Source organism: Motacilla alba, chromosome 8 (genome assembly GCF_015832195.1).
Source record: "Motacilla alba alba isolate MOTALB_02 chromosome 8, Motacilla_alba_V1.0_pri, whole genome shotgun sequence".
In the NCBI taxonomy this organism is placed as follows: Eukaryota; Metazoa; Chordata; class Aves; order Passeriformes; family Motacillidae; genus Motacilla; species Motacilla alba.
In genome coordinates this window covers 19,440,818-19,464,530 of record NC_052023.1, presented here as the reverse complement: position 1 = coordinate 19,464,530, position 23,713 = coordinate 19,440,818, and the positions used below count along the sequence as shown (strand labels likewise).

General features: G+C 36.4%; 1 protein-coding gene across 6 annotated transcripts in view; it reads left to right on the top strand.

Annotated features, from left to right (window-relative positions):
* Nucleotides 1-23,713, top strand: part of COL11A1 (collagen type XI alpha 1 chain) — a 129,273-nt gene that overhangs the window by 40,347 nt on the left and 65,213 nt on the right. The window contains exons 6-24 of one of the 6 annotated variants that reach the window (XM_038144469.1): nucleotides 3,668-3,784; nucleotides 4,055-4,207; nucleotides 4,393-4,488; nucleotides 6,648-6,893; nucleotides 9,201-9,263; nucleotides 9,808-9,849; nucleotides 10,209-10,271; nucleotides 11,841-11,915; nucleotides 13,223-13,306; nucleotides 13,473-13,529; nucleotides 15,931-15,984; nucleotides 17,412-17,465; nucleotides 17,579-17,632; nucleotides 18,214-18,267; nucleotides 21,195-21,248; nucleotides 21,373-21,417; nucleotides 22,761-22,814; nucleotides 22,903-22,947; nucleotides 23,384-23,437. In XM_038144469.1, the coding sequence (XP_038000397.1) occupies nucleotides 3,668-3,784; nucleotides 4,055-4,207; nucleotides 4,393-4,488; nucleotides 6,648-6,893; nucleotides 9,201-9,263; nucleotides 9,808-9,849; nucleotides 10,209-10,271; nucleotides 11,841-11,915; nucleotides 13,223-13,306; nucleotides 13,473-13,529; nucleotides 15,931-15,984; nucleotides 17,412-17,465; nucleotides 17,579-17,632; nucleotides 18,214-18,267; nucleotides 21,195-21,248; nucleotides 21,373-21,417; nucleotides 22,761-22,814; nucleotides 22,903-22,947; nucleotides 23,384-23,437 (1,464 nt within the window). The remainder of the gene's footprint in view (nucleotides 1-3,667; nucleotides 3,785-4,054; nucleotides 4,208-4,392; nucleotides 4,489-6,647; nucleotides 6,894-9,200; nucleotides 9,264-9,807; nucleotides 9,850-10,208; nucleotides 10,272-11,840; nucleotides 11,916-13,222; nucleotides 13,307-13,472; nucleotides 13,530-15,930; nucleotides 15,985-17,411; nucleotides 17,466-17,578; nucleotides 17,633-18,213; nucleotides 18,268-21,194; nucleotides 21,249-21,372; nucleotides 21,418-22,760; nucleotides 22,815-22,902; nucleotides 22,948-23,383; nucleotides 23,438-23,713) is intronic. The other 5 variants (XM_038144471.1, XM_038144474.1, XM_038144473.1 and 2 more) reach the window with 5 other exon arrangements.

The following is a 23,713-nucleotide window of genomic DNA, read 5'->3' as shown; positions in this document are numbered from 1 at the left end:
TTTTTAGGAAATGGAAAATTGAGATTATGACTGTTCTTTGGTTGAGGATTTAGATTATTAGTTATTTTTATTTGGAAATATAAAGCAAAAATTGCTAAAATCTACAGTTGCAATGGGAGGTTAGGTTTTCAGAGTATGGATAGCAGAAATACTGGTTTCAAAAGTAAGGTTTCCTTCAGAATATTTAAGTTATTTCCCAGTTCAAATAGGCTTTTCATGCTGCTGATCCTCTGCTTCTAAAATTCATCTGATGAAGATGATGAAGAAAACAGTTCATCTCTTTAATTGGAATTGCATGATGATCTGGTACTGTAATATAATCACTCTAGTAAAGAAAGCATGAGGTCATAATGGAAACATTTTGTCCCATCAAAAAGCAGCAGGTTTCTTTCTTCCTTTCATTTGTGAGAAAATAGTCATATGCAATATTCATTACAAGAATGGCTTAGTTTAGTAACTTAGTTTAGTAACTATTGGTGGTCTTAATAGAGAAGAAAGAAAAGCAAGAGGAAGAAAATTGCATCACGTCTGAAGTATGTGTTACCTGATGTCTCTTAGCTGAAGTCCCTTGCCGAGCTTAACCTATTATTAATTTTGAAATTCTAGATCCTTTCTCCTATATATTCAAGAGTCTACTCATTATCTTTCCTTGATTAGTAGTGCAACTATGATAGATTTCTGTGAACTGCCCAACTGCTGTGAACTAACAGCAGGGCCTGGGTTTTGTGTATCCAAAATGTAAAGGAACTTTCCTCAAGGTTTGTTGAGGTAAACTGAGTGGATCATACCCCTGTCTCTGGTGATCTGATAAAGGTGACCTTTCAGTTGTGTAGCTCCCAAAAAAGAAGGGGTATGTGCCACATATCCAGTCTTAACTGGATAATGTTAATGGCAGGGTAAGTTTGAGTTGCCAGCTTCACAGCAGGTGACTAAAGCCATTAAATCTGTCACTTATGTCTGTATAGTTAGTCTTCATTTACCTGGCTAGTCCTTCACTAGTCCTGTTGTGTCCTATTAAAAACAGGGCCTTCATCATGTTGAGCTGGTAGAATCATTCTGTGAGTAAATCATATTTCTAAAGTGCATCTTTACATCAGCTAGGGGTGTAGAGATGCATTCCTCCATCTGGACAGATTGTGCCTCAGGAAATACACCTGGAAGATTTTGCATCTATATTTAACTCTTTGCAGCAGGACTCCTAGAGTTCAATACAAAACATATTCTCTGTTTATCAGCTGGTGTGAAATATGAGGGTTGCTGGTTTTTCAGAAAGAAGTCTTGGGAAAGGAAAGGTTGCTAAGAATAAATTTTATCTTGTAGAACGTTTAGGCTACTATATATTTCCACTTGTGCTCCTTGTATTGGTGGGACTACAAAGTACTTCAATTTCAAAACTACCTGAATATGGTCTTGGGATAGTGGCCACATGTCCTAGCTTGTAAGTTCAAGAATTTTTCTAATACCCCTCTGATACTGTGCTCTTAATGTGGAATGTCTTCACCTGCTTGGCAGTGATCTGACTCCAGCATGGAAATTGTCATTCCCCACTTCTCATCCATCCTTATTATTTCTTTCTGTGTGCCTGCATATCAGTGCAACCAAAATGTACTCTTGTATTTGTTATCTCATTTTGCATATAAGGAAAGTTTTACTTTCTTTAACAGAAATTAGTGAAGCACTAATATCCAAAAGTATTTTCTGTATGATTATGCATGATGCAATAGATCTGTCCACATACTTGTTCTTTTTTGTATGTTTTCTAGTTCTCATTCATAAATTTCTGACTTTTTGAACTAAAACTATAAATATCAGCTTATTCATTACTTTCTTTTTTAATACTAATACACTTGACACAGACATTTTTTACTTCCTTTTTTCCCCCAATCTACATTTCTGTTTAGTTTATGGCCTCTGAAAAACTACTTGTAACCCCCTGTTGCAATTTTATTTTATGTGCTTGGCACCATTCAGCACAGCCATTTAGCTTACCTTGAGAAAAGCCATACTACTGAGATTTGCAAAACAGTTATGATACTGAGCAACACAGAGTTATATTTTAATTGTCAGCTGGTCAAAGTGACTGCTGGAATGAATACTTCTAGTTTCAGAATAGGTTTACAATGCTTACTGAAGAGGAATCTCTGTGTCTATAAGTTATTGAAACAAACTCCTAACAGCATATTAAACTTAAATCTGGCTAATGACTGATTAGTAGTTCTCTCAAAAATGTTGCTCCACTTGCCTCTTAAGATATTAGACTCTGAGGAGTCTCAGGATTGGAGCAATAGAAACCCATATAAAAGCATTTTTAAGTGATTAAGGGCCTTTCATCTTTTGCCTTATACTTGCTGAGGAAATCAACTTCTGTGCATTAAAATCATAAGTAAAAAATGGTATCAAAAAACACTGCCAGAGGGAACAGTTAAACCAGTGTTTCGGTCACATGGTAGAATATAGTTTGGAATATGGAGATCTATTTTAATTTGTAATTTCTTCTAACATATTTGTAATTTCTTCTAACATGTCAATTTCTTTTTGGTAATGATGACTTCTATGAATCCTCAGACTGATTTGGAAGTGTAATGTACTAATTCTCTTTCTCATCAACATAATGAAACAAGCAGGTATTGTCTTCATTTTACAGACAATGATGCTGACTTGTAACAGGAGAGAGGGATTTCAGAAGGGACAAGTTCACATGAGGCACATTTGACTATTTCTTCTTAAAGGGAAAGCAAACATTTGTCCCTCTGGCCACAGTTCTGACTTCTTCTGGCTTCCTGGGCACATAAAGAGTAATCAGGAGTCTGCTTTAGTTTGTCAGACCTACCAGTTCTCATAGCTTCAAGCATGGTAGGAGTGGGAAGATAGTTTAAAGCTGCCCTTTCTTCTCAGTTCTGATGAGTTGTACTTGGTGCAGATAATATGGAGACCAGGATCTTCTTGGCACAGCCAAGAGTACAGCTCAGGAGTTCCTGGCTCCCTAGATCATGCTCACAACACTACACAAGCCAATTCTAAAGCTACTTTCTCTTGAAAAGTTTGTGTGCCAAATCTTCGTTTGATAAAAATAATAGAAACAGAGCTATGGAGCAATTTACAGAAGCTGAACCTGAAATGAAATTACAGCAGTGAGGCTTTGCTCAGGAAATTTGTACCATGGAGCTGTCCTGGATTTTTAACTCGACATCAAACAAGAGGAAGATAACAATGTTTTCTTGTGAGCTGTGGCCTCTCCTGTATCTGAAACTATTTACTCATGTCAGATATTGGCATCTCTGCTCTTCTGGTCACCTGAAAAAAATACAAGTAAAAGAGGTATTATTTGAAATTTAAAGATTAAATAAGTATTTGGTTTCACAAAGATCTTTTGGTGCTCCCAGCAGTCAAAATTATACTTGATTCTTCTTTGCAGTCCAGTTAATGTGAGGTTTTTTTTTTCCTGGCAATACTATTTACTTTTTACTACTTCTGTACTGTGCTTTGAAAGAAATGAGAAGTTGTGAGGTTTTTTTCCCTAAATTAATAATTATATTGAATTGTTAATAGTGCCTTAAGTTTGTTAAACTTTATTCCTAAGTAAACGTGAAGATACTTTCCAGTATTGCTAATCTAGTTTGCTACCTCTAACATGGGAATGCCTGATATTTTTCCATTTGCAATGTAGTACACACCAGAAGATTTTGTCGAATATGACTATGAGTATGGGGATGCAGATTATAAAGAAACTGATTCTGTAACAGAGGGACTCCCACTGTTCGAAGAGACAGTAGCACAAACAGAGGTAACAGAATCTGATCTGTTTGTTGTGTGGCGTCCAGCTGTCCCCTACCACATGGTTTGTCAATTTGTGTCTTTGTATATGAGCTTAATGCTTTCCTCTCACTCATTTCTTTACTTCGTAGCTGTAACCTTTGCTTTCAGTTAGAGATGGAAGGTCTCACGGCTGACAGCATTCATCTTGCATTTGGTTACCCTTCTTTCATTCACACTTTCTCAATTTCCTTTTCATTTTATTTATGTTTTCCCATTCCATCTTTCATAACGTTTGCAGAAAAAGAAAGCCATGGTCAAAAAGAAGAAGAGGACAGTGGCCGCTAGCTCAAAGGACAAACCTCAAAAGGCCACAACAAAAAAATCTGAAAAATATGCATCCAAGAAGAAGAAAAGTTATCAAGCAGCAGCAAAAGGCAAACTAGGGGTAAAGGTAGCCAAGAAATAATCAAGATCTTTCCCAGACTAAGACTGGAAGATCTTTGATGATAAGAAAAAAATTTACCTAACCCCACTAGATGAATACATCTGGCTAATACCATAACCTGAATAACAGCAATACCTCTTGAATTTTCATACAAGATTTTTTTTAATAATGCATTTGTTTTTTCATACTAGGCCAACGTTATTGATGGATTTCAAGATTATAGCATACCTGAAAATGACTATGGGCCCCAGACAGAAGCTCCTTCCAGAGCTACTGAAGCAAATGAGGTAATAAGGACCCTCAAGAAAATACTTGTACCACCAGGTGTTATTCATTAAAAGAGTACAAATGCATTTTAAAAGGATGGGTTTCTATGTAAATGATACAAACTCTACCAGCACTTAATGTGATTTTATACTTTCTCAGCCAATATCAGAAACTACTATTTTCTTGGGCAGAACTCCCATTAATTCTGCAGAGATCTGCCGAATCTTCAGCCTGCAGAGTTCATGATTCTGGAAACAATTCAGTGATATATGATGTGGGAATGTGGTGTTGCTGCTTTCAGCGTGGATGTGAATGGAGCTATGTCTAGCCCAAACTAGGTTAGATATTAGACATAGTCCTCCTGATCTAATAGGAAGGAGTTTTTAATTTTTCCTGTAATTTTTAAGGTGCAGCATAAAAGAGCCTAACACAAGACAAAGAATGGCTTCCACCATAGGAAATTGAGTCAAAAGCCATCATTTCCTTTTCATATTCTTCAGCCAACAAAACAAAAGTACTTGATTTTCACTTGTTCTATTTGAAATAAACATTATGATTTGAACTGTCAAAAAAGATAGAATTATTATTTTGACTTATGTTAGAAAGCATATTTCTAGAAAGCCACAGTAACAGGTCTAAACATTATTTTGTTAAAATTACTGCACCTAAGCCCGTGTTGATTAATATGTTTGCATATTAATTAACACTAGTGTTAGAAAAATGATAGCAGATTTTAAGAAACATTGTTCTCATTTTTCTTTTCCTTTTCCTTTCAAAATTAAGATTGTTGCTTAAAAGATGTACAAAACTCCCCCTCACCTCTTTCCCCTGCATATTTGAAAAGAGAAAGAGTCCCCATTTGTTCTATGCTTTTCCTCTTATGTATCTTGGAAGGTGAAGGTGAATTAAGGTATGTTTTACTCATTTTGCTGTTAAGCATTCTTGTGTTCAGTCTCATGTTTGCTTCTCACAGATTGATCAACAAATGTATCTAAATTATTTCCTGGGCAATTCTAAGCTGATTGTACAATTGTAGAGCTGTAATGAGGTAGATTCAAACTGCTAAATGCTCTCCTTGGTGAGAGCACTTCTTCATAAAGATAAAATTTGGCTTAGAAGAATTGGTTCTGATCTGTGTTTATTCCAGCTATAAGGTAGAAGTCATACTCCTGTAACTAATGGAATTAGGCAAGTGTTAAATCAGAATCTGGCCTTCTACTTTAATTGCAATAAATTTCAATGTTATTATTAGATCAAGAATTTTTAATTACACTGGATGTTGATTAGCTTCTGAATATTTTCAAGATCATACTACTTCATATTGTCTGATTATTTTATATAAGCAATATCTGAACTTCAGTTTCTTTCAGAATTGTCCTGTATGCAAAATTATTGAAAGACCTTATTGTAACAGAATAAAAAAATCCTCCTTTACTTCACAAATGGTTTTGTACATCTCAAATATAGCATTCTTTTAAACTGCTTTAGTGCTTTTAAGTTGTTTGCTTGGTTTGACAGCTTACATACTTTAAGATGAAAGCTTAGATTTCAGAAATCTTAAAATTAATCTGAATTGTACAGGTAGAACTTAGACAAAAAATATGTAAATTACCATGACACACAACAAGTCATGTCTTTTACTGATAAATAAACTTTGAAATCATTAACAAGAGAAAAGACGTTTAGCTCAGCATTGGTATTTGTAGACAGAAAATAATGTAAAAGGTTGGGCTTAACTAAAGTGATGCTTGCACCTCCTCCACATTGCTATTATAAAAAGATCTGAACTTATTCACTGCTCATTGCATATGTTCATTCATAAATGCTTGTAAGAGTGAAACCAAGCAGCGAAATTCAGCTATATTTGGCACTAAAGTAACATTACGCAAGCAGTACACATAATACTGGATATATTGAATTCAGTGGTTTTGGAAATAAAAAACCAAAGCGTATGAAAACATTACTTCTTTGTACTACTTATACAAAGATCTTTTAATTACTCTGAAAGGCTGAGCTTCCATTCCTTCAGACTCTAATTAAAAGACAATATGCTGTAGTTCTACTGTTCTTTCTTCTTTTGACAAGTCATCATGGTGGATCAGCGTATGCTTACATTGCTTTACTAACAATAACCCACATATTCCTCCTATTCCCAAATCTTTGCTACTTATATGAATAGCAAAATCCTGTTGAAGAAGTATTTGCTGAAGAATACATAACTGGAGAGGATTATGATAAAAAAACTGAGGCAACTGAATATGGAAGCAGAGGAGTAGACCTCAGTGAATCTGATCTGCTGGTAGATGGAGATTTAGGAGAATATGATTTTTATGAATATAAAGAATATGAAGAGAAACCAACTGATTCCACTAATGAGGAGTTTGGTCCAGGTGTTCCTGCAGAGACCGATATCACAGAAACAAGCGTAAGTTGACTGGAGGCATAATGCAGATTAATCTAATTTAGCAATTCTTTTATAATTACACAGTCTCAGAACTGCACAGACCCTGATCCAGAGCTCCTTGTACATATTAGATATATTCTCATTTCCAATAGCCTTTGGATCAAGGCCAACCTCTTAGTAATCTTGAACTTTTTATTTTTATTGTGTAAGATTTTTGTCTTATTTGCTGAAGGGAGTAAGGGAGGGTGGAAGATGGGAGGAAAAGGAAAGAGGAGATGGAATTTAAAAAATAAATTATTAAATGAACAGTTTTAAAAACCTTTCTAAACTAGAGCTAAAGCTGGAAAGAACATAAGTTCTAATGCAGGTAAAAGTGCTGTAATTGATATTTTTATATGATTATCATAAGAAATTGAAATGCATATACTTGTCTAGAATCCTATGGCTTTTGCAGCTTTCCAAGAAGAAAATTCATGAGTGGGAAGGTTAAGGCCTGAACTCTTTCATGAAAATAAGCTTAGTCAGTGGTGACAGGTTTATGGTCTTGCAGAATTGATTTAAAAGCTCAGTGTATATAAAGATAGATAGGATGACATGGTGGATCCTGTGAATCATGCTTTTCATTCTCAGTTTATTAGCTCTCTTTCCCTCTGACTTAATCACAGACTAAACAGCAAGGCTTTAACTTTCCTTTAGTTGTGCCAAGATCATTGTTTATCAGTTTACCAGCTGGAGATGCTGCAAAGAAAACTAATATGGCTAAGAAGGAAAAAAAAATCCCATTTGGACTTTTTAATTACGAAGACCCTCAATATAGTAGAACAAGAGAATTTTGTTTTCACTATTTGCTCAGTCTTACCTTTATTTTCCCCTCACACAGTCAAAACTTCAGTTTACAAAGGATGCAAGAAATAACAGCAAATGCTGTGAGGTTGCTTTTCTCTGCCAACCTTGAAACCCATCCATCTGTATTTCATTTACAGCTCCTTTCTATACCCTGTTGGGGTCATTGTATTTTTTAATGATCCTTATCTATGCAATGTGATACAAGTGTACTCTTTTCCTTCTAGCCCAGATGGGGACACTGTGGCAGAATGACACAGAAAAGGTCAGATTATCTGTGAAGCAAAGAGCCCATGAGGCACCATTTGTGCCTGCATTAAGCAAATGACTGTGTAGACTCTATCCCCTGGTGTAAATTTCAATTTAAAATGCCTTGATAAAAAGCTGAAGGAGTCAGGAATCTTGAATTAGAACACAGGCTCTGGTCTGTGCAAGCTTTGTTACAGTTGTCATCTGCTGAACTAGACATATGTCATTTTCCTTTGGTATATTGATATATTTAGAATAACTGAAGTTCTAACTATGATTAAAAAAGGCAAGATGGAAAGTACTCAGTAAATGGGAACTTTCAAAAAGGGGAAATATTTCCAAAGATGGAGACCCTGATGTCAACTTTTTACAAGTAATTTATGTTAATTTAATAAAACATAATTGCCTTTACATCTTGTTACTTGATTTTTATGAACTACCGATGGGTTTATGAACATCATTACCAGTGAGATCTGTGCCTTTATAAGTCAGTGCAAAATGCACAGTCTGTGAATCTCTGTTTTTCCGTTTCAAAATATTTCATATTGAAATACTGTAACATTATGCTTACTATTTTTACTAATCCCCAGCTATTTTTTAGAGTATTGATGAATCACTCTACTAAAATTTAGAAAAAGCACATTTTAAATTTTAAGCTGGTCAGAACTTAATTTCTAGTGGATATGTTAGCAATCAAGAGAGATACTTCTGAAGAAAAATACATTATCTCATGGTTTAAAAAAAAAATCAGTTCCTTTTTCTTTGTTTGAAACTTGAATCTGTTTCTTCCATGAGTATGTGTTGTTGACATATTGTTTTCGGTACTTCTGGTACCTTAATCCTGAACCCAAACTTTCCACAGAGCTGGTCCTCAAAGAATTTGGCAGTTGATGCTAATTCAGGTAGTGTCGAGGCATCATCAGTTATCCGTGAAATATTCTTTAGTGTCCACAGTGCCAAAGTTCTAATGTAAAGCATGGGATAAACACATCTCCTTCAAAAACGACAAATTGACAATATCCAATAATGGTGAAAGCACACACACGGCTTTCACATTTTCCATTTCTCATGCATTAAGTATTTTTGATTTATGTGGTTTGTACCTGGGATGTATTTTTTATAGTACAGACCAATTCCAGCTTTAGCTTTCAGTTACAGGTTGCTGCAATTCTTTATTGTACCAGGTCCTTAGACCTTCTACTTACTTTTGTTTTTGGGGTTGTTTTTACTGGCCAGGTGACAGGACATGGGGCTTATGGAGAAAAAGGCCAAAAGGGAGAACCAGCTGTGATTGAACCTGTAAGTACAGATGTCAGGGAGTTTTTCAGTAGCACTGTATAAAAATATTCACTGTTATTGCATCGTTATGAAATGTTGTTGTTCATGATAGGATGACAGCATCCATTGTCCATGATCTCTGAAACAGTCCCTGTAATGTGGGTGATATGAAGTGATTACTGACAGTGGCCTGTTCCAGCTACTGCTGGAAGGACTAGCCACATGTTCCTTAAAAAAAAAGAGAATCTTGTACAGAGGAAAGTAGATCATTGATCTGATCTTCAGGCCATCTGGTAACTACATCTTGGACAGATTTTCCCAGAAAACTTTCAACTTAGACACAGGTAACACCGTCACTACAGGTTTCAGCAAGGCAAGGAAACCTTCCTTCCTTTTAATGCCATGCAACGGTTCAGATTCTCATGCTAGGAACTGTAGAGAGAAGATTTCTGGAAAAGTTTATCAAAACACTAAGAAACGTTAACTTTAGTAGTTCAGCTAGAAAGATTTTTTTATGTTTTTCTACAAAATAATTAATGTAATATTGTGTTCCCTCCACTCCTAGGGTATGCTCATTGAAGGACCACCGGGACCAAGAGGACCTGCTGTAAGTAGATTAATCACAATTTCCTTTATTGCACTTGATTTATCCAGTGTGCTTTTCTATTCACAAGTTAACACAATATTTGTCTTATTATAGTTCCCAAATGTGTATTAGATTTAGGACTTTCAGAAGGGAATAGAATAGTGTCATCTCTAGCATTTTCAGTGACAGCAAGCTACAAGCTGTTGGCATGTGAAAAATCTAAGTTTTGAATGTTGACTATAAATCTTTGTAAGAAAAAAATAATATGCTGCCTTATAAATTATTTTATCCAAATACATGTTCATCATAACTTTTGAGAGAAAAAAATAGTTCAAAAGTCTTCAAGCATTCAGCATAATTATGTCATTCATTTTCTATAGGGTCTTACAGGTCCCCCAGGTTTACAAGGTCCTGTTGGTCCTCCAGGTGACCCTGGTGAAAGGGTAAGTCAAAAAACAGATTATCCCATGCATTCATTGGATATCTTGCACTACTTGCTACACAAGGGTGAGTTAGATTCTGGTCGGAAATAGATCCACACAGGTTAGAAACTTCAGAGGAACTGAGGCTGATTCATTCAGCTAAGCAAATCAAGTGAGAATCTGGACAAACATTTTCTTAGTGGTAGAAATACATGCTGTAAATACAAGAAGATGTTTAAGTTCTGGTTCGTTAGTATTTTTCTGGTTTGATGTGTTTAGAAATATACTAAAGTAATAGATACAAACATTTCATATGAATTTGAATGACTTTTTAAAAAATCTCTATGTCTTCAGCTATAATGTGAACAAATATGGAGAAAAACAAGCTTTTCAGAATCAAAACACATGGGAATATTGAAAGTGATGGATAATATTTAGATGATCTTGGAAGAATTTATTTGCCATATTAAATAATATGTGACTTGAGAAACCTATCCAGTCATGAAACTAGTTAAAATTTAAGCTATTATTTTAATCTTCATTTTCTTGTAAGCCTTTTCTTACTGCCACCACCAACACGATTTTAAAACAGCCTAAACATATTTATTTGAGGAAAATATGGTACTAAAAGACTTGCCTCTGTTTTATGAGAGATAGCTTACTTGTGAATCCAGCATGTTCATGCTGTATTCATATATGAAAGATGTTAAGAAGATGCCATCACTTCACTGTATGAGATATTAAAATCCCAACAATGCTTTATCTTGCTAGTAAGTCAGCATCCGCACTTCTTTCATATTTCTGTCCTGTAGATTAATGGAATATTCTAGAATTTGAACTTGTAAAATGGGAATTTTAACACCTAGTAAAGGAATAACAACCGCCAGTACTTAGTTTTTTAACTGGCTGCTCACTGAATTCATCATGAGGAAATTCTTGACTAAGCACGTCATGTGCCTGTCACAGACCAGACACGACACAAATATATAATTGCAGCAATTAGGCTGGGAGGAGAATGGATTGAGAGCAGCCCTGCAGAGAAGGACTTGGGGGTGTTGGTGGACAAGAAGCTTGACATGACCCAGTAACATACACTTGCAGCCAACCGTATCCTGGCTGCATGAAAGCAGCGTGAGCAGCAAGTCAAGTGAGGTGGTTCTGCTCCTCTGCCACTCTTGTGTGCCTCTTCTATGAAGACAGGCTGAGCTGTGGGGGAAGGCTGCAAGAGAGACGCAGAGAGACTTTTACAAGGGCCCATAGTGATAAGACAAAGGGGAAGGCTTTAAATGGAAAGAGAGCAGGTTTTGATTAAATATTGGGAAGAAATTTCTTGTGCTGACAGTGCTGAGGCCCTGTAACAGGTTGCCCAGATGACCGCACCATCCCTGGAAGTGTTCAAGGCAGGGTTGGATGGGGCTTTGAGCTACCTGGTCTAGTGAAAGGTGTCCCAAGGGAGGTTGAAACTAGATCTTTAAGGTCTTTTTCAGGCCATTCTGTGAGTATAAATTTATGTAAGTGACTCAAAAGGTTTCTCTTACATTACTATATTTTTTTTCTCACATTTTTTCTCTCATGTCTTTTTTCTTTTAGGGTCCACCTGGTCGCCCTGGTCTTCCTGGTGCTGATGGTTTAGCAGGTCCCCCAGGTACCATGTTAATGTTGCCGGTAAGTTGTGGTTAAAGGGTAAGTAGCCTACAAAAACTGGAAGTGTCTTTCAAGAAATGTATAGGTATTTTATTTTTTCATCTAATTTTGTCTGTGGAATGAGAGAATGATACAGAATTTCTTTTATGGCGTAAGCATTTAAAATCAATATATATGGTGCCTTTTTTTCCTCACAAAAAACATATGCTTTAGCTCCTGCATGGCTGACAGTTTGGAACCTACACGAGTGAATTACAGACACTGAAAACCACCTTATATTTTTAGCAGTAACTATATTTTGCTACTATAGTTCCAAAACAACGAGTCTGCTGTTGTACAGAGGGCCTGTACTCCCAACAGGCGTGTGTTCTTTCAAGTCTCATTGACATGTAGATTTTTAAGTATTCCATGCTTCAAATCAGACTTCAGTGTCCTCTTTGAAGAGTCAGTGCATCCTTTGAATAGAAATATATGCACATAGCCAACTCTACTCCCACTGGAGTCAAAGCAAAACACCATCTGTTTTAGCAGGTGGAGGAACAAGCCCAAAGCTGTTAAAGTATCTTGCAGCGCTGGGGTACGAAAATCACTGTGGGCTTGGAATTAATTATTCCTAAATGCGTCTATGGGTGAAAAAGATCTGTGTCAACTCTGGGTGTGGGCAAACTGGACAAACTGTTGTGGGCAATGCAAGATTCATGGCCCTGATATGCAGTGTATGCCATAGCTTTGGAAAGCTGAACTTCTTGCTGCAGCCTAGCAATTCTGCAACATTGCAAAGATTCCACCAGCAGTTTCATTAGCAATAACAGTGCAGGAGCAAAGGAATGAGCACTTAAATTTTTATTCTGAAATTTATTTTGAAATTTTCAGAAATTACACAAAACTGTTTTGTTTTAGATACCATACATTTTTCACATTTGCATCTGTCTTAAATTAAATTACATTTTTAATGTGAGTAGCTACTAATGTATAGAGAATTAATTAATTTTGGTACATATTTTTAATTGACATTTTGCAGGCAAGTAGAAGTCTATTTTGGCCTCTTTTTTAATAAACAAGAAAACAAAAAAATGGAAACCAAAATCCTATTAAATCAGGAAATATATGCTCATAAGGGATTAAATTTAGACTTCAGTTATTATCACCAATGACTACATACTCATGTTGGATGCAGTGCCCTCCATGCAGCCATCTTCTGAAATTAGTAGAATGAACTGAAGACTGTGACCTTGTGACTTTGAAACAGTTTTCGCTGTTGCAGCAAGTAACAAGTATGATTTAGATTTGATGAAGTCTAAATCCTTTTCTTGTTTTGGTACTTGCAGTTCCGCTTTGGTGGAGATGGTGAGAAGGGCCCAACAATCTCAGCTCAGGAAGCTCAAGCACAAGCTATTCTTCAGCAAGCTAGGGTGAGCACAAGGAGCCAAAACCTAATTTGTTTTATATACTGCAGGATGTGAAGTCAAAGATGGGGGGTATTTCCTAAAACATTCTAAAACTCTGTTAGTATAGAATATGTATGCTGGCTGGCAGCTTTTTCTTGACACCTGGTGTTCTGTTTGTTTGTCTTCTCAGATTGCTATGAGAGGTCCACCTGGTCCTATGGGACTCACTGGAAGACCAGGTCCTGTGGTAAGTAGACAAAACAGGGTCATAGGTTTAAGAACATGGTGATGTAGCCCATGGATCTCATTCTGGCCCTGCCTACCCCTCTCTATTTGTACTTGTTTTGTACTTATTTGAAATTAATATTATATAATTAAAGCTGTAGTTTGTATTCTTATTCAAGGTCTGCAATGCAACCTAAATACTAAATGAGTTTTTATTGTAGGTTTTGTGGTGTTCAGACAGAGCACACTGCTGGGCTTCCAAAACTAGTGAATAGTTTTACGTAAATATCCCTCTACATTCAATCATCTCTGTAATGCTATTAGTACAATTTGTTGCAGTAAATATGAAACTCTGCAGAAAGAGAGACTAAAGCAAGAGTTGCAGAATCACCTTTACTCAATATTTAATCTAAATCTGAAAAGTTTTGTAAGAGGCATTCCTATAAACAATTAAGAGCCACAGGTTTCTAAAAGAATTGCACTGTTTTATTTCAGTCCTGAATTTGATTCAACTGCTAACACCAAATGATCTGGAAATGGCCCTGATTTTAAAATATTTTAGTATTTGTACGGAGTGTGTACACTTGTATTTTTAAGCAGATCTGTACAAGGATAATTCTTTTCTACAGTAATTCATCTAAAATAAATAGTAGCTAACAAGCAGAGAATCTGGCTCACAGACTCCTGATTCATCACAATTAGGTATGCAATACTTAAAAAGAGTCAAATATATTTGGTCTTTATAAAAAGCTCATACACTATTTCCAGTAATGTATTTAGTTCAAGAGACGTGCAGGATGACATTCAGTCTGTACAGACAAAACTCTGGAACTGCTGTAAGCAAGGAGGACTTTGCAAAGACTGGTATGATACTGTCAGTGGGTTGGATACCTTTAGCAGAGGTATAACCTGCCTTCATACTCATGCTTTTGTGTTTTAAAAGCCTTCATGAGTTCCTGTATACAAAGTTCATCAAATTAATAATATTAATCGTTGTTTTGCTTCTAAGCCACCAGGAGGCTCTAGAAATCCAACTCTTTGATCTAGAAACATTTTTTTCCTACGGCTTCCAAAGCAAGTTTCTCAGTCTGTAAATTGGTTTTCTACCCAGTTTCTTTTAAGAATGAAAAAGCTGGAGCTCTTAGTCTTTATATGCATTTTATTTTTTTTAATTAATCAGTAGCCAATAAGATACATTAGTAACATATTAGTTACTAAAAATCTTAAACATAGCAATGCCAAGGCTCCAGTCTAGCATTAGCTGAGTCTGGTGTTCACATGCTCAGTTAACATAGCATAAAAGTCAATGTCTGCCTACAGAGAGTAAATGTAATCAATTATATTAAAAGCAGAGCTTAAATCAGAGAAACCCCAAGAGAGAATCACCATGTACCAAAACCAATCTTCTCTTCACTGCCAATACCAGTTTGGGATCTGATTTCCAGTTTGCTTTGGACTTTAATTAGTACCTGCAAGATCAGTGGGGATCTTTCCACTCTCAGATGTGAGACTCAGCACTAAGCCAAGCCATTAGATTACTTCTTTCTTCTAAAGTTAACATGGAAGAATTACCAGTTTTCAAAGGTCTGCAACATTTATTTCATATTAAATGCATACTTTGGGTCACAACCTGTTTCAATGATCAAAAATGCAACTATTCTTTTGTGCATACTAACAAACTCCTGTATCTTCTTTCCTTGAGACTGTATTCTGTGTGTGCATGCCAGGATTTTTGGGTTTATTTTGTATGTTTTTGTGAGACGTCTAACTTACTTTAACTAGTTCTGCCCCTGATTTCATGTACAGTTTGAATGATTATCTGGTCTTGGCCTGTTTATGATTAAAATTTACTCTTAAAATCTATATCTTCATTTCATAATAATAAAGAGATGTAGTTATATAGATTCTCCAGCTCTTCAGGGCTAGGGGCACAAAGAATTTGATTAAAACATCACTGAAGTTCATTACAAGATTAGACAGGGTATTTTTCATTGACTACAGTGATCTTTGGATCAAATTCTGAGACTGTTTTTTTTCTGTACAACACAGAGATAAAGGTAAAAAGAGGTGGCTTTCAGCTCTGTCTTATTCCCTACAATGGATGCACTTCTGATTGCACTACTTATGTTCTTACTCTGCTCATACTTAGCTCTCAAATACTAATATAGAACAAAGGGTTACATTTTGCATTCAAATCCATGGGAGTTTTCTTTGGTAAGAGAAATACTTCTGCCCAGTATTTAGACAATGATAAATCAAGGCAGAAAATCTGTAGATACAAATGGTGAATTCACATCTCCTGATGAATAGTGGATTATTTGTTATTTCTCCCTGTAATTCATGTATGGAAATAGAAAGTAGCTTATTAATTTAAAGAGGCTTTTGTATACTTAAACAATATATATTGGTTTTTTTTCATCAAGGGTGGACCGGGAGCAGCAGGTGCTAAAGGTGAAAGTGGTGAACCAGGACCCCAGGTACAAAAATATTCCCTGTTATGTTTGAGCATGTTTTATCTTTAAGAAAATTATTCATATCAATTAGAAGAAATCAATCAATGATATGCTTCCTGCATGCAATTGAAGAAAAGTATCCTTTGTGGTACTATCTTATAATTTCAATAGCTTGATCAAGATTTAAATTGTAGTTAAAATCAATAGCTTGATTGTTCATTCTGAAATATGAAAGTAACAATCTTTGTATAACAAAGAGCAATTATCACATGTAGAGTGTCATCAGTTGAAATCTGTTTTAATTTGGTCACTTCAGGCTCTTTTCTCTGTTCAATAATGATATGTTAGTCTGCAACTGGATGACCTTGGTCTCTGAACTTATCAGATCGCATAAGGTGAGGGAGGTTGAATTTGGTTGGTAATTAAACAGGATATTTTCACTATAGATGTGATATAGCAAGAATAAATCTTTACGAATCACTGCATGTTTTGCTTCTCAGCCTACTAATATATAAACTTCTCCACAGTGATGTCAAAGAGCACTGAAGTACATGGAATTCTTTCAGTTTAAACCTAAAATCAATAAGGAGATTGTGAAAGAAATAATGAAATAAGTATCCCAAACAACAATTTTGCCAGATCTCGAGTAGTATCATGGATTTGATGCATTACTAAGAGCCTGTCTTAAAACTGCATATGGAAACTTGGAGAAGAAACATAAAATAACAAAAAAAGAAAATAAAAAAGCATTCTGAACAGTTGTACAGCCTTTCAGTTTGCTTACTTATATTTTTAATGTTTTTTTGTTTTCCTACACCATATTTGTGGATCGCTTGTCCTTACCATTGCTTTTTTTCACCTGATAATGCATTTGGATGGGGGGTGAGAAAATTTCCACAGTTACACCCATACAGTCGTCAGTGAAAGTTACATGTGTTTGGAAAGTGAAATGCTTTTTCAGTCTGAGGTAATTTGGCCCCTCTCTAGTTAAATCCATGTTGTGTAAAGCTAAGACAGCATGTGAGCTCTTTATTAGCACAACTCATGGTTGTGTATATATCTGAATTAAGCACTCTCTAGTTTTCACTAAATAATTATAATGTAATTATAATTAAAATAAAATAATTTTGTCAAGAGAGGAATGAGGTTTTTTCAAACTACAGGACTGAGATCTTCAAAGCCATGAAAAGACTAAGAAACTTACATGGTAACTTATGTCATGTGTAGTGCCATCTCATGAAAATTGGTGTTAAAATTCATAGTGCTAAGACTAGTTTGGATGCCCATATACTTTTAAAACTAATGGGAATCTGGGAACCAGAATCCATCTCCTAGGGGAAAAAATGCAGCTTTGTGTAGAAAAAATCTTGCCTTGTTCTTGAAGTGAGGTTTTTTTACTAGCTTTTTGCTGACATTAATGGAATGCTAAATATTACCTTCTTTAAACCCAGGGTCCTCGTGGTGTCCAAGGTGCCCCTGGTCCAAGTGGAAAAGCTGGCAAAAGGGTAGGTAGCGCATAGATCAGCTCTCCTCTGGGTAAATAGTTTTTGTTTAAATGTATTTAAATATTAATTTATTCCATTGCCTTTTCAAATGTTTGCCCCTTTGGGTTTTTCAGGGACGTCCTGGAGCTGATGGTGCCAGAGGAATGCCAGGAGAACCTGGTGCAAAGGTAAATAATAATGACACCTGAGGCTTTAGTTCAGTCTTGGAACGGGCTAGACATAATTATATAGGTACCACAGTTTCATCCAGGCCAACCCAAAATTCTCCTCTCAAGTGAAAATACTGAGGTTTCAGATAGCTGGGTCAGATGCAAGAGCTGAAAATGAATCATCCATTTAAAATATGGTAATTAATGGTAATTCCTAGTAGTCTGACTTTGAAGAAACTTGATTCTTGGGGCATGATTTCTCTCTCTCTGAGTTAGTTTCTAGTTACAGAGTATCAGTAATAGTAAAGTCAGTTTTGCAATTGCAAAGTGCAGCTAAAATCAAGCGTATCCTTTCAATGTGAAAATTCTTTTTATAAATAGCATAACTACAGTACAGTGTAAAAGCTGTGGCATCTTCTCTTGCTACAATTTGTAGGAGCAAATTTTGTGAGTTTGAGCTATATACTCTGCCCCGTGTGTTTAATTCAGTAACAAAAGTGTACATACAACCCAAGGGTAGAAACTAACTTTTAGGGGGAAGGCACTATTTACTCAGACAATTTAACAATCATTTACTAAAGCTGAGATTTCTTTCCAAGGGTGACAGAGGATTTGATGGTCTTCCTGGCCTCCCTGGTGACAAAGGTAACCGGGTAAGAACAAAAATATGTACATTTATAAAACACCAAACTAATAGAATCCCAGAAATAGTTCATTATTCATTAAGAACAGGACTGAGGGAAAAGTTAAAACAGAATGTCAGCTTTTCACTCTACAAATAATAGCTGTAGTATCAGGCAATGTATTCCTCATGAAACTTTTGAGTAGTATCAATCAATAGACAAAAAATGTATAAATTTCTAGTTTAAATATATTTGCAGAATTTAGATCACATCTTCAGCTAGGTTTTGCTCTATTTTTTTCTTAGTTCAGGAATTTGCCTGTTGGACTTCAAGTCATTGCTGTAAAGAGTAATAGGTAAAGGAAATTAGCATGAAGTTTCTGTATCAGGAGCATGCCAAATTTTAAGTTGCTTAGAAGCTTGCTCAAAAAAATGGATATGAATATTTCAATTGCAAACTGAATTATTTAGTGAGGTTTATTCCAACAATTGTAGCTTAGCAATGGTCACAGTCAGATAAATTAGGAAGATTTTTTTGTAGTATTTAAAACAACTAAAGTACTTGCTGCTTTTGGAACAAGTCTATGAAACAAATCTATGGAATGAGACTTCATCTTTACCTACAAAGGGGAGATATAATCACAGCCAGGGATTTCTGCTTCAGATTATACTCCTAATGTAGGTGCTAGCACTCTGCTGAGTGTCCCTCCTTTACTGTTGTCCTGGTAAGCTCAATGCACCATGAAAGAGAGAGTGAATGGGAATGTCAGCAAAGTGTTTCCAAATGTGCTAAAGCTCAGTGACCAAGGAATTATTACCTCACCCTCACCCTTCAGTGGGTAAGCACAGTTGTACTTCCTAGAAAAGCTCAGCAGTGTTGGCTACCAGACCCTAATGTAGTTCTTTTTAATAGCATCTAACTCTTTTGAGTTCTGTTTGCAATTGATAAAGAACATCTGCTGTCATGAAGAAATTTTACTCCTCTTTCATCATCCCTGTTTAGGTAAAGAGTCCCACAATGGAAGCCCAGCATGCTCAGCAGGCCAACAGCAGAGGGGGCTCGGCATTAAGCACTTGCCATTTGCACTTGGAGGGCTGAACAGATATTTGACCTGTGACTGTGTGTCCTTGGCTTGCAATAATAAACGCAGCAAGACAAGTAAAATACTTCTGTTGAAGTTATATTTCAGCTGTAAGAGAATCAACATTCAAAAACTTAACTTTAGAGTGAAGTTTCAGGACTGATTTTAGAATTAGTTATTTTGGACATATGAGTTGCAACCTGAATGTCTCACTTAGGTTATGTCTCTGTCAAGCACAAGTTTTCAGACAGCAGTTACTGAATGAGATTCTTGGATTTCCAGTGTAGAGCACATTACATCACATGAAGTCATATTTCTTTTAACCTCATTATCTGTGACTTTGAACTTTTCTTATTTAGATTTACTAGATACACAGCTCTTCTTCAGTATAAAAGCAAGACACTTTGTAATTTTAAAATAGGCCCAAGGAAAAAGAAATTTAGGCTTTAAGAGAACGCTTGAAGGAAAGAAAAAGAGCTGAAAAACTGAATGCTGATAATGATAGGAAGTTTTGGTTTTACTGAATGACAATACCAGGACACTGAATGCACACTCCTAATCTATATCTAAGTACCACATGACTGCGAGAAGAGAAAGGTAGCCCTTAAGGGGATGAACTATTTCAGTATTTGAAAGCCTAAGTCAGTCTTCACCTGGATATTAATTGGAAGCCAGAGGAAAGATGACGCCTGTCATATGTCATCTTACAGAAGTGTCATCTAACATGTAGAAAAACACATTCTCTACCTGCAGATAGCACAGAGTAGTTGCAGAACCTAGCAAAATACATGAGTTGGTGTATGAATTCATCTTGAAGGTGTTAGAGAGCTGTTCATCAAATTTCACTTTCTCTTCCATGCTGGGGGAGGACAGAAAGGCAGTAGAATAAAGTCCTAATATCCCTAGTATTGGGGGATGTGCTCTGGGTATATGAGGGTTACCTAAAATTCCCTAGGAGAGTTTGGAAGTGTAAAGAACAGAGCCACTGAACAGTGATTCCATATATCCCTACCAGAATCCCCAGCAGTGGTCAGGCTCCTTGGAGACACTGATAAAATTAAGGCAAACAGCATGAATACTTGGGTGTTGTCCAATGCCAGAAGGAAGTCACAGTCTCAAAGCCTGCTGCCCAGAAGGAGGTCAGTCAGTGGTGTTGAGCTCTGTAGCACACTAGTTCTCTTTAGGAACTGGGAAAGAAAAATAAATCCTAAAAGTATGGTCCAGAATCTACTGAGGTTCTGCATATATAGACTTAAAAAGCCCCAGCCTCTGAGGGGAAGTGTGGAAGTCTGGCTGCCTTCCAAAGCCTCAGACAAACCAGTCCCAAGGCTCTCAGTAGCTGGTGCCAGGGCGTGTGGTTCTGAAAGGTGGTTAGTAAATCTCTGTATATTCCTGGGCCCTGCAGCTGGTTTCTTAACTTCTGCCCCACGTATACATCTTATTTTACTGCTCTAATACATTGTGTAGGGGAGAGGGAAGGTGGTGATGAGACAAAGGAAAATGTGGATAACACTACCTTTTGTAGAAGTAGCTTGTGTATGTTCTGGGGCCAAAAATCACAGAACCAGAGAATCACAGAATATTCTGAATTGGAAGGGGCCCACAAGCATCACCAAGTCCAACTCTTGTTACAGAGTGAAATTGTACAAGTGCAAGTTATTCATTGCCTCAAAAATGCTCATCTGTTCTTATACTAAGGTATTAAAAGATTTTACTGAGTACTGTAACTTACAGATTTGTATCACCATGTCAAGACATGTTTTAACACATCAAAATTCAACGAACATATTTGTTTTCATTTCCCTTCCCATCCATTATTGTTTGCAGCAGCAGAAAGTTTCCAGCAGTTATTTTAATGACTTTCCTTATCCTACAGGGAGACCGTGGCCCACAGGGACCTCCTGGCTTACCCGGTGAAGATGGATCAAGAGTAAGTTGCTGTTCACACAGGAAAATCTAGAGTGAATCCTCATATAATGGAAATAAAGTCATGATAAATGTTGGAGTTTTTTCCTAAAACTTTTTTTAACTTGTTTCCTTTTGCACAATAACAGGGAGAAGATGGGGAAGTTGGACCAAGAGGTCTCCCAGGTGAAGCTGTAAGCAATTCTTTCTTATTCTTCTGCTTCTGTTACAAACAAAAGTCACATTCAGATATTTTTCCAATCTATTGAACTATTCTGAATTGCAGGTATAAAAATTATTTCATGTGTTTGCATATAGAGAATAGTGTTTCTGGCTGAAAAGCAAACAAATGGAATGTTTTGTTTAGGGTTGAAACGCCACTTACATGATTAGAATTAAGTCAAGGATGTATCCAGCTAAGTATATTCAACTTCCAGAATCACAAATGCTAATTATTATCCAATCGTGTAAAATCAGTAACTGCCGTCCTTGATACATCAGAATACAGCCAAGCCCCTATTGCTTCTAAAGTATTACCTAAATTTCTACTTATTAGAAAGGAAGGCCTGGGTTCTCCTCTTATTTCACACTGCTGTGCTTCATTGTGTATTTTACACTTGTTTCACATACAGAATTTCCACTCCTGTCAGTTGGAATTCTGCAGGTGCTGTCACTGCAGAAGAGAGTTCTGCATTGCAGGGAAGAAATCAAGCCTCAAAAGGGAAATTTTGCCCTAAATGTCTGATCTACAGCTGCCTACTCACAAAGTACAAGCACCTTGCTACAGTCAGTGGCAATGATTTGTGTCTATGTCATACACAAGCAGACTGGAGACTCAGTTCTGCCTACTTTAGCAGCAGAACATGAATGATGGCACAATAATCAAAATTAGTACACATTGACTTTGTATAGAATGAAAAGATTATGTTATAGACCAAAATCTTGTTCACCCTTTTGGTGAGAATAGCCATTGGTCTTTTGTGAAAGTTTTTAGGGATAAGAGCAAAAAATCTATTTTTTGTTTCCAGAATACCATGTATTTATTGTAATAAAATTACTAGCAATTTTAATTACTTATTGGATCCTTAGCTAAAAACATCATTTTGTACTTAGAATAGTAGTATAGAGTATGACTCACCACCATGTTTTCAAAATAAAGGAATAGAAATATGTATGTTACTGTTCAGGTCAGACCTTCAGGCCAAGACACAGCTAAAATTTTAGTGGAAGATGCTGTACCAATGTTCTGCACCAGGAAATATAAATATCAATCTCCCACCTTTCTCTGAATTGACCATACAGAGGTTAAATCAAAGATTGTCCTTCCACTGACATACTGTTCAGAAATACAGTACCCTTGAGGAAAATCTGTTATTAGTGAATTTTTCCTATTCTTCTTTTCTTTCTATCTGAACACCCATGCTGCCTTCCCTTCATCCTTCCTATTCCTTACTCCATTCCTCAGCCAGTCCTGCTCACAGGTATTTCTGTTCAGAAAAAATCATGCAGGTGTCAATAAGAGTTTCTTGTCTTTCAGGGTCCACGGGGATTACTGGGCCCAAGAGGAACACCTGGGCCCCCTGGACAACCTGTACGTATGAGCTGTCAAGTATTTCCAGTTTCCAGAAGGAGAAAAGGAAGTCCATTGAAAATTGCTCTTGTTATATTGTTTGTTGTAGGGCATTGCAGGTATTGATGGACCTTCAGGCCCAAAGGGAAACATGGTGAGTAAGTCAAAACTGGGAATTAGAAAGATTCTAAGAATGCTTTCCACATTCTCTCATCCCTACAACTATGCCCTTCCATTTAATTAAACTTTTATGTCAACTATTTGGATTCATTATGATTTTATATGGAAAATGCAAGGCTGCTGTTACTTAGTTTTCAGCCAAAAGCCCTGACCATGCTTTCTCTCAGACTCCTTTAGCACCACGGACTCCAGTGCTCAGGCTCAGGTCCTATGTGTGGGCTGTTATTCTCTGTTAAAGAAAAGGTCATGATATTCATTAGCATGAAAAAATTTCATACTGGAGAGAAAGTTGCTAGTAGACTTTAAAGAGGGAGGAACAAAGATGAGTTTGTACTCCCTTTAGTCCTGACAATGAAGATCTGTAGTGCAGAAATGCAAACCTAATGACCTACTATTTTTTTACATGGTAGGGTCCTCAAGGGGAACCAGGACCTCCTGGTCAGCAAGGAATTCCAGGCCCTCAAGTAAGTGTAAAAGAACTCTCAAGAAATACGATGTAATGTGCAGCAAATGTTTACTAAATGGAAATTACTAAAAGGTTAGCTTTTCATGTGCAAAACCGATAAAGCTTCAAGGATTTTATAAATAATGCTGCAAATGTGCCGAGGGCAGTGGAAGCAGAGTTTTCAAGTAAGTTTTCAGAGGGATTTTTCATTCAGGAGAAAAATGACTCATTCAGTGCTCCTGGAATGCAGCAGGAATGGCCACACCTGGAGGAGGGTTCTGAATAGGATCTTGTT